At 47.0% G+C, this 14,055-nt stretch overlaps 1 protein-coding gene across 1 annotated transcript; it reads left to right on the top strand.

Moving 5' to 3' along the window:
* The first annotated feature begins 11,122 nt into the window (after positions 1-11,122).
* On the top strand, positions 11,123-12,425 carry LOC124005083 (olfactory receptor 2A25-like). The gene has a single exon (XM_046314013.1). It carries the CDS (start codon positions 11,411-11,413, stop codon positions 12,329-12,331), a length of 921 nt encoding a protein of 306 aa, XP_046169969.1. The 5' UTR covers positions 11,123-11,410; the 3' UTR covers positions 12,332-12,425.
* Positions 12,426-14,055: the final 1,630 nt, after the last annotated feature.

Raw genomic sequence — 14,055 nt, 5'->3', positions numbered from 1 at the left:
TGATCAGAACAGGAGTTAAGAAAAGCATGGAACGCCTGGAGCTGTTTTGCATCACCCCTCCATAGAACAAAAATATCATCAATATACCGTTTCCAAATAATGTGAGGCAAGAAAACATTTTTTGAGAGGATTGAAAATAGACTGTTTCTCCATGTAATCCACATGCATATTAGCATAGTTTAGGATCCATGGGGGATCCCATAGCAGTACCTTTCGTCTGAATGAAGAAATAATTTAGAAACATGAAATAGTTATGCGTGAGAACGATTTCAGCCACTGTTCATTAGGGTCACGTTGCAGAAGAAAATGTTCCATAGCTTCAATACCGCCCCTGAGTGGAATATTTGTGTATAACGACTCAACATCAAAAGTAACTAACAAGGTATTATCAGGGAGAGGATCAAGAGATTCAATGATAGAGATCATACTGCTGGTGTCCTTTACAAAGGAGGGGAGCTGTTCTGCGAGTGGTCTAATAAAAAAGTCAACAAAAGTAGATAGAGGGGCCATTACTGCATCAATGCCCTCTACAATAGGGGCTGTTCCTGCATCAATGCCCGCTACAATAGGGGCCGTTACTGCATCAATGCCCGCTACAATAGGGGCCGTTACTGCATCAATGCCCGCTACAATAGGGGCCGTTACTGCATCAATGCCCGCTACAATAGGGGCTGTTACTGCATCAATGCCCGCTACATCAATGGAGGCCATTACTGCATCAATGCCCGCTACAATAGGGGCCGTTACTGCATCAATGCCCGCTACAATAGGGGCCGTTACTGCATCAATGCCCGCTACAATAGGGGCCGTTACTGCATCAATGCCCGCTACAATAGGGGCCGTTACTGCATCAATGCCCGCTACAATAGGGGCCGTTACTGCATCAATGCCCGCTACAATAGGGGCCGTTACCGCATCAATGCCCGCTACAATAAGGGCCGTTACTGCATCAATGCCCGCTACAATAGGGGCCGTTACTGCATCAATGCCCGCTACAATAGGGGCCGTTACTGCATCAATGCCCGCTACAATAGGGGCCGTTACTGCATCAATGCCCGCTACAATAGGGGCCGTTACTGCATCAATGCCCGCTACAATAGGGGCCGTTACTGCATCAATGCCCGCTACAATAGGGGCCGTTACTGCATCAATGCCCGCTACAATAGGGGCCGTTACTGCATCAATGCCCGCTACAATAGGGGCCGTTACTGCATCAATGCCCGCTACAATAGGGGCCGTTACTGCATCAATGCCCGCTACAATAGGGGCTGTTACTGCATCAATGCCCGCTACAATAGGGTGCCCTGGGGGTTGTGTAACATTCTTGTGTAATTTCGACAAAGTATAGAAAGTGGCAATTTTAGGGTGTTTGAATCGCCAAAACATCATGTTCTTTTTTGGTCATCTGACCAGAACTTAAATACCCATCTAGGACAGTAAAGATAGTATTCTGAAATCAGGAAGTGGGGTCACTTCTGAGTTTCTTGTATAAGGTGTTGTCAAGCAGCTGTCTATGACACTCATGTACACAATGAATCTTCTCCTTTCCCCCTTCTGATGACCAGGTGGCGAATCGCATCTGTGCATGTCTGGCAGACATATCAGTGTGGATGACGGATCACCACCTCAAGCTGAACCTCGGCAAGACGGAGCTGCTCTTCCTCCCGGGGAAGGACTGCCCGTTCCATGATCTCGCCATCACGGTTGACAACTCCATTGTGTCCTCCTCCCAGAGCGCTAAGAACCTTGGCGTGATCCTGGACAACACCCTGTCGTTCTCAACTAACATCAAGGCGGTGGCCCGTTCCTGTAGGTTCATGCTCTACAAAATCTGCAGAGTACGACCCTGCCTCACACAGGAAGCGGCGCAGGTCCTAATCCAGGCACTTGTCATCTCCCGTCTGGATTACTGCAACTCGCTGTTGGCTGGGCTCCCTGCCTGTGCCATTAAAACCCTACAACTCATCCAGAACGCCGCAGCCCGTCTGGTGTTCAACCTTCCCAAGTTCTCTCACGTCACCCCGCTCCTCCGCTCTCTCCACTGGCTTCCAGTTGAAGCTCGCATCCACTACAAGACCATGGTGCTTGCCTACGGAGCTGTGAGGGGAACGGCACCTCAGTACCTCCAGGCTCTGATCAGGCCCTACACCCAAACAAGGGCACTGCGTTCATCCACCTCTGGCCTGCTCGCCTCCCTACCACTGAGGAAGTACAGCTCCCGCTCAGCCCAGTCAAAACTGTTCGCTGCTCTGGCCCCCCAATGGTGGAACAAACTCCCTCACGACGCCAGGACAGCGGAGTCAATCACCACCTTCCGGAGACACCTGAAACCCCACCTCTTTAAGGAATACCTAGGATAGGATAAGTAATCCCTCTCACCCCCCCCCCTTTAAGATTTAGATGCACTATTGTAAAGTGACTGTTCCACTGGATGTCATAAGGTGAATGCACCAATTTGTAAGTCGCTCTGGATAAGAGCGTCTGCTAAATGACTTAAATGTAAATGTAAATGTACATAAACTGTCCTATCCATGAGTACAAACCACCCTTATCAGCATTACGAATAAGGACTGACGTCTCGGATTGTAAATCAAGCAAAGCTTGTTTTTCATCCTTAGGTAAATTATGGAAAGATTTGGACCCATGTTTATTCTTAAGGAGAACAAGTCTGCAATATGTCTCGATAGAGTGATTGCGATTGGCTGGAGGTATAAAATAACTCTTGCTTCTAAAATGAGTAGGAGTATGTGCAGGAAAGCAACCTACTGGTTCAATAGAAGTGTCAGAATTAGGGGAGCTAAAGTATTCCCTTCAACGGATATTTCTAAAGAACTTAAACATGTCTACCTTAACATCAAAATCATTGCACTGGGTTGTAGGCACAAAAGATAACCCTTTATTAAGCAAGGAGACATGGGCAGGGCTAAATATTGTGGCAAAGAAGGGGGTCAAGTGATAAGTGGCAGATATGTGAGAGCAGAACTAATAAACGGGCTCTGCCCGATCACTAAAATGGCCACCCCTGTCAGAACTACAGATCACAAAATGGCCGACCGCCAAAACTACAAGTCCCAGAAGCGAGGGGAACCCTCAGAAGGTGGAGCCGACTCACAGATAAAGGGTCAAGACAAACCAGGAAGAGGAAGAGAGGGTGCTGGAAGGATCTATGAACAATAGAGAAAGAGACTATAGAGATTGGCTGGATTTACCGTGTATGAGACATGGTCCTGTGTAGCTCAGTTGGTAGAGCATGGCGCTTGTAACGCCAGGGTAGTGGGTTTGATCCCCGGGACCACCCATACGTAGAATGTATGCACACATGACTGTAAGTCGCTTTGGATAAAAGCGTCTGCTAAATGGCATATATTATTATTATTATTATTATTATTATTATGAGCTGGATTGTGTTGGACTTACCTGTTGGCGTTTGGACCTGGACCTACCGACAACCCGATTCGTGTACCGAACCCTGCTATCCTTGACCTCGCCTACGGCCTGGTTGGACCAGGACGGAGAAACAAACAAACAGGTACTGTCCTGTTCGAAAGAACTCTCATACTTGGGTGATTTGGTGACAGTTTACCACTTAGTTTGTGACAAACGCTCCTAACCTTGAAGAGGTTTGCCACACGTGGTGGAGGATGCAGGCATGGACTAACATACCACTGGTTAGGTAGAAGAAGAAAAAAAAATGTTCAGTTAGCACTCCAAAGGGGAGTCAGTTTTTTTTCTGTTGTTTTGGCTTTGTTTGGTTAGGACAGTTTTTCAGGAAAATGAGTATGGAGGGAGCCATACAGGCCCTGTTACAAGCGGCGGCCGCCCAACAAGAGGCAACTAGAGCTCAACAAATAGCTCATCAGGATGCAATGCGAATGTATCAGGACACGTTACAGGTCCAGCACCGCACCAACCAGCTGCTCAGAGAAGAGCAAGATAGAAACACCCGGGAGTTAAGAGAAGGCCTAAAGGGGCTAGCGGACCAAATTGGGGCTCAATTACCAGCTGCAAATACCCAGAGGAGGGCCAATCATTTTCTTCAAAAAATGACAGCGCAGGATGATGTGGAAGCATATCTTACCACCTTCGAAAGGACGGCAGAGAGGGAGAAGTTGCCGAAAGAAGAATGGGCAGGGCTTCTGGCACCATACCTGGCAGGGGACGCTCAAAAAGCAAATTTCGACCTGGAGTTGAAAGATGCACAGGATTACGATAAACTAAAGGGAGAGATCCTGACTAGACTGGGAGTGACCGATACCGTGAGGGCACACCGCTTCCACCAGTGGTCCTACCGACCGGGACAACCCCCACGAACACAGATGTTCGACTTGATTCACCTGGCACGGAAATGGTTGCGACCAGAGACCCAGTCATCCGCCGAGATCGTCGAGACCATCGTTCTCAACCAGTTTCAGCGAGGTCTACCCCAAGAAGTGAGACAATGGGTTGGCCAGAACGAGGTACTTTCCGCCGACCATCTCGTGGGCCTGGTTGAACGGTATTGTACAGCAGGAACAGCTGAGCAGGCACAGGAGGAAAGATTCCCGTTCCCCAGGCATGGGCGAACCATCGGACAGGGTAAGGCTGTCCCAACATATAGAGGGGGAAGAGAGCAGTGTGGGGCCATGAGGAAAGAATCCGAATCAGGCCGAGACACTAAGGGAAAAAACGGAAACCGGGAATGGGTGTCGGGGGGGTCTCCCCCCCGAACCCATATTATCTGTTAAAATTGTAATCAACCAGGACATATTGCAGCCTACTGCCCTATTAAAGAAGAGCCAATGCAATGTAACCTTGGTGAAAATTAAGATTATATACGGTATGCATGTCCTGTTGTAACCACTGTACTTGAAAGATCAAGAAACAATCATATGTGCAGGGTGAAGGTTGAAGGGAAAGAGGTTGAAGCACTGCTGGATTCCGGCAGTATGCTAACCCTGGTCGTTGCAGGCCTAGTGCCGACTCATAAACTGGATACAAGACAGGATATCAGTGTTACATGCATTCATGGGGATACCCGTCTGTACCCCACGGCCTTAGTGAGCATACAAACAGAGGACGGTCTGCTGGATTTTGAGGTCGGCGTGGTCCCAAAGATGCCATATGATGTAATATTGGGTAGAGACTTTCCTAACTTTGCGAAGTTAGGCCACAAGAATGGCATATTTGAGAAGCCAACAACCCTGACCAAGCAAGAAGAAGCATGGGGCCTTCAACCAAAGCCAAGAAAAGAGGTCTCCCAGGGGACAACATCACAGGTGCTAGTAGGGGAGGAGGAGGATGAAGTGGCAAACCTCGCTGATAACGAACAGCCCGGTACTAATGGGGCTGGGGTCGATCTGAATCCAGAGGACGACGATCTAGAACCAGCAGACCTGGCAGAGTCCTTGACTAATTTTGGGACGGCTCAAAACCAGGATCCAACCCTGCAACAAGCAAGAGCAGATGTGCAGGTCGTAGATGGTACTCCCATAAATGGTGGGATGATGCCTAATAGTTTTCCCCACTTCATCATGAAAAGGGGTTTGGTGTACAGAGTCTCGAAAATAGGGGTTGATGTGGTGGAACAGTTGTTGGTTCCCACTCGGTACCGGAGGACAGTACTGGATCTAGCTCATGGGCACATTCTGGGTGGACACCTTGGTATCGATAAAACCCGAGACCGGATTGTAAGGAGGTTTTACTGGCCAGGAATTCAAGCTGAAGTGGCTCGGCATTGTGGAGAGTGCCCGGAGTGCCAGTTAACAGCTCCCCGACCAGCTTTTAGAAGCCCGTTAGTGCCACTCCCCATAATCGAAACGCCATTTGAGAGGATAGCGATGGATTTAGTGGGCCCACTGCCCAAATCCGCCAGAGGGCACCAATACATTCTGGTCATTCTAGATTATGTCACTCGCTACCCAGAAGCCATTTCCCTTCGGACGATGACTTCCAAAAATATTGCAAAGGAATTAGTGCTCTTGTTAACCAGGGTAGGGGTTCCAAAGGAGATCCTTACCGACCAGGGGACCCCCTTTATGTCCCGCCTTATGGCGGACCTTTGTAAACTGTGGCAGGTGAAACAGTTGAGGACATCGGTTTACCATCCTCAGACGGACGGGCTGGTTGAGAGATTCAACCGAACCCGAAGTCAATGCTCAGGAAGGTAATCGATAAGGATGTGAAAAACTGGGATTGCATGTTGCCGTATCTGATGTTTGCCATTAGAGAGGTTCCTCAAGCCTCGCTGGGGTTTTCTCCCTTTGAGCTGGTATGTGGGAGGCATCCCCGGGGAATCTTAGACATCGCCCGGGAAACCTGGGAGCACCAATCCACCCCGTATACTAGTGTCATAGAGCATGTCACGGCAATGCAAGACAGGATAGCCACAGTCATGCCCATCGTCAGAGAGCACATGAGACAAACACAAGAACACCAGAGGCACACTTATAACCGGCAGGCTACCCTGAGGGAATTTCAACCGGGAGATAAGGTGTTAGTGCTGATCCCCACAGTAGAGTGTAAACTACTAGCCACATGGAAAGGGCCATATGAAGTACTGGAGAGAATAGGAGAAGTCAATTATCGGATCCGACAGCCAGGTCGACGGCCCCAGGAACAGATTTATCACATAAACCTGTTAAAAGCATGGAGAGAGAGAGAAACACTAATGGTCACATACCCCACACACATTCAGGAGACAGCCGAAGTAAATATGTCACCCACTCTGTCCCCAGCGCAAGTACAGGAAGTAAAGACCCTGATCCAGAAAAACAGAGATGTGTTTTCAGAGGTACCTGGCCGAACTGAGGTTACGGCTCATGATATTGTTTCCCTACCAGGGAGAAAAGTGAGTATGAGGCCATATCGGGTACCCGAGGCTCGACGGGCCGCGATTAGAGCAGAGACTGAGAAAATGTTGACAGCTGGAGTGGTCGAAGAGTCACATAGTGAGTGGTCTAGCCCAATTGTGATGGTCTCCAAGCCCGATGGGTCGTTGCGGTTCTGTAACGACTTTCAGAAAGGTAAATGAAATCTCGAAGTTTGATGCCTACCCCATGCCCCGAGTAGATGAACTACTGGAGAAAATTGGTCATGCTCGGTACATTACGACCCTTGATCTGACAAAAGGGTACTGGCAAATTCCTCTGACCACAGGGCCAAAGAAAAGACAGCCTTTGCAACACCTGACGGTTTGTTTCAATACACCGTCATGCCATTCGGCTTACACGGGGCCCCAGCCACCTTTCAACGGCTCATGGACAAAGTCCTAAAACCGCACAAAGCATAGGCCGCAGCTTATTTAGATGACGTGGGGATCTACAGCCCAGATTGAGAATCCCACTTACCCCGGGTACAGGCAGTGTTAGATGCCCTTAGAAAGGCAGGGCTCACGGCAAACCCTGCCAAGTGTTATGTGGGGTTAGAGGAAACAGAGTATCTGGGATACACTGTGGGAAGAGGGTTAATCAAACCCCAACATAAGAAGGTGAAGGCAATTAGAGAATGGCCGAAACCAGTAAATAAGAAGCAGGTCCGAGCCTTCCTAGGGCTGACCGGTTACTACCGGAAGTTCATCCCAAGTTATGCCACAGTGGCCGCCCCACTTACCGACATGACTAGAGCCAGAGGGCCAAACATGGTCAAATGGGATGAAAGGGCCACCAAAGCATTTAGGACATTACAGGAGGCTCTCTGCTGTAACCCAGTGCTGGTGGTACCAGACTTCGAGAAAGAGTTTGTGGTTCAGACGGATGCCTCAGAGGTCGGCTTGGGAGCAGTGCTATCCCAAGAGATAGAAGGGGTGGAACACCCCATCCTGTTTTTAAGCAGGAAGCTGGAACCACGGGAAACCAACTACTCAGTCGTTGAGAAAGAGGCGCTGGCAGTAAAGTGGGCTCTAGAAAGCCTGAAGTACTACCTGCTGGGGCGCCACTTCACCCTCATCAGTGACCATGCCCCACTCACCTGGATGCATAGGGCTAAAGAGAAGAACGCTCGGGTGATGCGGTGGTTTTTGAGTCTCCAACCGTTTCATTTTGACTTGAAACACAGAGCAGGGAAGGAAATGGGAAACGTGGATGGGTTATCCCGCATGCACGCATATTTTGCTGCGGTAGCCCAACCTAGGGGGTCGGATCTAGGGGGAGAGATATGTGGCAAAGAAGGGGGTCGAGTGATAAGTGGCAGATATGTGAGAGCAGAACTAATAAACGGGCTCTGCCCGATCACTAAAATGGCCACCCCTGTCAGAACTACAGATCACAAAATGGCCGACCGCCAAAACTACAAGTCCCAGAAGCAAGGGGAACCCTCAGAAGGTGGAGCCGACTCACAGATAAAGGGTCAAGAAAAACCAGGAAGAGGAAGAGAGGGTGCTGGAAGGATCTATGAACAATAGAGAAAGAGACTATAGAGATTGGCTGGATTTACCGTGTATGAGCTGGATTGTTTTGGACTTACCTGTTGGCGTTTGGACCTGGACCTACCGAGAACCCGATTCGTGTACCGAACCCTGCTATCCTTGACCTCGCCTACGGCCTGGTTGGACCAGGACGGAGAAACAAACAAACAGGTACTGTCCTGTTCGAAAGAACTCTCATACTTGGGTGATTTGGTGACAGTTTACCACTTAGTTTGTGACAAACGCTCCTAACCTTGAAGAGGTTTGCCACAATATCTTGCTTGATAAATTAAAGACACTCAGTCCCGTGAGTTCTGGGACCGTGTGAACGGTCTCCTCTGCCTCTGATAGACGTTTCTTCTTTCCCCTTCGGGTGCGGCATATCATCGATGCGCGTGCCTGCGGCCACTTCCGCCTTTCCGCCTGTCCAGTCTCTCGTTGAATAAAAAACTACCCCTGGAAGCCGATGAGGCGCTGGTTGTAGAGCGTTGATCAGACAAGGGTGGATCGAAGTAAGCGGCATCCCTCCAGCGTCTGTCATGGAGAGGGGGAGCAGGACCTCTTTTGTCAGGGTTTCTCCAGAAGTCGACTTTACCATCGGCCTTGTCTTTTTTGTCTTGGTTGAATTTCTTGATTTTACGTTCCTTTATTTCTGTAGACAACTTGTCCTGGAGCGCTGTGACACGAGCCTACCAGACCAGCTCAATTACTTCTATGCTCGCTTTGAGGCAAGTAGCACTGAAACATGCATGAGAGTATCCTCTGTTCTGGACGACTGTGTGATCATGTTCTCCACAGCCGATGTGAGTAAGACCTTTAAACAGGTCCACATTCACAGGGCAGTAGTGTCAGATGAATTACCAGGACATGTACTCTGAGCATGCGCTGACCAACTGGCAAGTGTATACACTGACATTTTCAACCTCCCTGTCTGAGTCTGTAATACCAACATGTCTCAAGCATACCACCATCGTCCCTGTGCAAAAGAACACGAAGCTAACCTGCCTAAATGACTACCGACCTGTAGTACTCATGTCTGTAGCCATGAAATGCTTTGAAAGGCTGGTCATGCCTCACAACAACACCATTATCACAGAAACCGTAGACCCACTCCAATTTTTATACAAACCTAACATATACACAGATGATATAATCTCTATTGCATTCCACACTGCCCTTTCCCATCTGGACAAAAGGAACACCTATGTAAGAATGTTGTTCATTGACTACAGCTCAACGTTCAACACCATAGTGCCCTCAAAGCTCATCACTAAGCTAAGGACTATGGGACTAAACACTTCCCTCTGCAACTGGATCTTCCTGACGGACCGGCCCCAGGGTTAAGGGTAGGTAACAACACATCCGCCACTCTGATCCTCAACACGGGGAACCCTCAGGGGTGCTTGCTCAGTCACTTCCTGTACTCCCTGTTCACTCATGACTGCACGGTCAGGAACGACTCCAACACCGTCATCAAGTCTGCCGATACCGGTAGTAGGCCTGATCACCGACAACGATGAAGCAGCCTCGAGGGAGGAGGTCAGAGACCTGGCCGTGTGGTGCCAGGACAACAACCTCCCTCAACGTGATCAAGACTAAGGAGATGATGATTGTGGACTACAAGAAAAAGAGGACCGAACATGCCCCCATTCTCATCGACAGGGCTGTAGTGGAGAAGGTTGAGAGCTTCAAGTACCTTGGTGTCCACATCACCAACAAGTAACATGGTCCTAGCACACCAAGACACCCGTGAAGAGGGCAAGACAAAACCTATTCCCCTCAGGGGACTGAAAAGATTTGGCATGTGTCCTCAGATCCTCAAAAGGATCTACAACTGCACCATCAATAGCCTCCTGACTGGTTACATCACTGCCTGGTATGGCAACTGCTCGGCCTCTGACCGCAAGGCAATACAAAGGGTAGTGGGTATGGCCCAGTACATCACTTGGGCCAAGCTTCCTGCCATCGAGGACCTCTATACCAGGCGGTGTCAGAGGAAGGCCCTAAAAATTGTCAAAGACTCCAGCCACCCTAGTCATAGACTGTTCTCTCTGCCTCCGACCGCAAGGCACTACAAAGGGTAGTGTGTACGGCCCAGTACATCACTTGGGCCAAGCTTCCTGCCATCGAGGACCTCTATACCAGGTGGTGTCAGAGGAAGGCCTAAAAATTGTCAAAGACTCCAGCCCCCCTAGTCATAGACTGTTCTCTCTGCTACTGCACTGCAAGCGGTAACGGAGCGCCAAGTCCAGGTCCAAAAGGCTTCTTCACTGCTTCTTCCCCCAAGCCATAATACTCCTGAACAGCTTATCAAAGGGCTACCCAGACCCCTCTTTTACGCTGCTGCTACTCTGTTTATTACCTATGCATAGTCAATGTAACTCTCCCTACATGTACATTTTACCTCAATTACCTCGACTAATCGGTCCCCCCGCAAATTGACTCTGTACCAGCTAGACATGCCCTGTTTAATATACTATTCTCTATGAATTGTTGTATTTCTATAGAATTTAAGAAAGGATTTGAACTCCTTGAAATTGTATCTGTTTTTCTCAATATGGTTTCCTTGACTCTGAAACGATAAAATTTTCCCCAGGTATTGGTGCTTATTTGCATATCACACCATGACACCCCCCCCAAGTATAATAATCAAGTGAGGAGCTGAGTTTAAGCAGTTCAACATGGATTAGAAATGGTCGGTATAAATTTAGTACTTGGCATACATTAAATGTAATAATTTTATTTAGCATTTTAATGTAATAAGTAATACGAGTGCAAGATACAAAGTGTAATATTGTTTGATTTAGGCTATGAATTATGTTATCAGGAGAATGAAAAAGCACCTATATTGGTGAGTATAGATGTGGGAAAATCTATCACAGTAAGAAGAACAGGTCAATGAATGTTCCATTTAGGTTGTCTGGTCCTTGTGATTTCATTGTTTCAATTTATATTTAAGCTACAGTACTATAGAGGATTATCTACTTTTCATCTAAATTTGACAACACACCTTTACCATCTACCAGGACCATGGAAAACTCTACTCACTTTAAGGTCTTCAAGCTTGCTGCATACGGTGATATCGGACAAATGAAGTATTTCTACTTTGCTGTAGTAACTGTTTTATATTTTGTCATCATTCTTGTCAATGCTTTACTTATTGGAGTTATCTGCATTGAAAGAAGCCTTCATGAACCCATGTATCTGTTTCTATGTGCTTTGTTTGTTAATCAGTTGTATGGGAGCACTGGTTTGTTTCCTGCTCTCATGTTTTACTTGCTGTCTGACACACATGATATTTCCCTTCTTTATTGTTATCTCCAGATTTATGTGTTGTACACATACGGTTTAACGGAATTTTGCAATTTATCAGTTATGCCATATGACAGGTACATTTGTATTTGTTATCCTCTACAGTATAACAATATTATGACACCTAAAATAGTTTTGGGCTTAATTCTGCTGTCCTGGGTGTATTCTTTTTTCCTCAATGCCATCGTTATCTCCCTGAGTTTGCGACTGCAATTTTGTGGTAATGTTCTAGACAGAGTGTATTGTGACAACTACTCAGTCGTCAAGCTTGCCTGTTCAAATACTACACTGAATAACATATGGGGTCTTGTTGGCACTGTGCTTTCTTTTTCTTGTACTATATTTCCTACCATATACTCATATGTAATAATTCTACACATTTGTTTAAAGTCTTCAAAAGAGACAAAACAGAAAGCATTTAACACCTGTTTGCCACATATAGCCTCTTTGCTGAACTTCTCCTCTGGCTGGTTATTTGTGATTCTACAAGGCAGATATGATACTGCACATCTTCCACCTATACTTCGCACTATTTTATTAGTTTATTTTCTAATATGTCCACCACTTTTCAATCCTATTATGTATGGTGTTAGGATGACTAAAATCAGGCAGGCTTGTAAAAAGGTATTGAGGCTTTGACCTAAAACATAATCTGATTGTAATTTTTTTGGTAATAATTAATTGTGTGTTGCTGCTTCTTTTTACTTCTTTAGACTGTACAAATACATTGTAATTTGGCAAATTATTTAAGAAATCGTATCTTTTATTATTTATTTTTACCTAGAGTGTTGTCATTTTAGGTATCTGATATTTTATAATTAACCAATTAAATAAGGTGACCCCCAAGCCTCTGTTTTAAAACATTTCTGGTTTTCTACATTTTTCAATATTAGGGCGAAAATGTATTTTCTGCTGGCAGATGTTTGGGTTTGTTAATAAATAGACTGAGTGAATAGAATAAAACGAGTTGCTACTTGCTCGTCAAAAACTCAACATATAGTGCCAATGGTGAATGTTTATCAACTCACATTTGATTTGTCACAAACACGTGTTTATCAGATGTTATTGCGGGTGTAGTGAAATGCTTGTGTTTCTAGCTCCAACAGTGCAGCAATATCTAACCAGTAACATCTAACAATTTCACAACAAATGCCTAATAAACACAAATTTAAGTAAAGTACTGGAATTAAGAATATATAAACATATGGACAAGCAATGTCAGAGCGGCATAGACTGAGATACAGTAGATAGTACAGAATACAGTATACACATCTGAGATGAGTAATGCAAGATATGTAAACATTATTAAAGTGACATTATTAATTAAAGTGACTAGTGTTCCGTTTATTAAAGTGGCCAATGATTTCAAGTCTGTGTATGTAGGCTGTAGCCTCTCTGTGCTAGTGAAGGCTATTTAACTGTCTGATGTCCTTGAGATAGAATCTGTTTTTCAGTCTCTCGGTTCCAGCTTTGAAGCACCTGTACCGACTTTGCCTTCTGGATGATAGCTGGGTGAACAGGCAGAGGCTTGGGTGGTTGTTGTCCTTGATGATCTTTTTGGTATTCATGTGACATTGGGTGCTGTAGGTGTCCTGGAGGGCAGATAGTTTGCCCCCAGTTATACATTGTGCAGACCGCACCACCCTCTGGAGAGACATTTACATTTACATTTAAGTCATTTAGCAGACGCTCTTATCCAGAGCGACTTACAAATTGGTGCATTCACCTTATGACATCCAGTGGGACAGTCACTTAACAATAGTGCATCTAAAACTTAGGGGGGGTGGGGTGAGAGGGATTACTTAACCTATCCTAGGTATTCCTTAAAGAGGTGGGGTTTCAGGTGTCTCCGGAAGGTGGTGATTGACTCCGCTGTCCTGGCGTCGTGAGGGAGTTTGTTCCACCATTGGGGGGCCAGGGCAGCGAACAGTTTTGACTGGGCTGAGCGGGAGCTGTACTTCCTCAGTGGTAGGGAGGCGAGCAGGCCAGAGGTGGATGAACGCAGTGCCCTTGTTTGGGTGTAGGGCCTGATCAGAGCCTGGAGGTACTGAGGTGCCGTTCCCCTCACAGCTCCGTAGGCAAGCACCATGGTCTTGTAGCGGATGCGAGCTTCAACTGGAAGCCAGTGGAGAGAACGGAGGAGCGGGGTGACGTGAGAGAACTTGGGAAGGTTGAACACCAGACGGGCTGCGGCGTTCTGGATGAGTTGAAGGGGTTTAATGGCACAGGCAGGGAGCCCAGCCAACAGCGAGTTGCAGTAATCCAGACGGGAGATGACAAGTGCCTGGATTAGGACCTGCGCCGCTTCCTGTGTGAGGCAGGGTCGTACTCTGCGGATGTTGTAGAGCATGAACCTACAGGAA

This window comes from Oncorhynchus gorbuscha, linkage group LG19 (genome assembly GCF_021184085.1).
Source record: "Oncorhynchus gorbuscha isolate QuinsamMale2020 ecotype Even-year linkage group LG19, OgorEven_v1.0, whole genome shotgun sequence".
Lineage (NCBI taxonomy): Eukaryota > Metazoa > Chordata > Actinopteri > Salmoniformes > Salmonidae > Oncorhynchus > Oncorhynchus gorbuscha.
Note: the sequence above shows the minus strand (reverse complement) of the source record. Positions and strands in the feature narration are given on the sequence as shown.

Coding starts and splice junctions, on each gene's coding strand:
- LOC124005083 (XM_046314013.1), top strand. CDS start 11,411: ATGGAAAACTCTACTCACTTTAAGGTCTTCAAGCTTGCTGCATACGGT.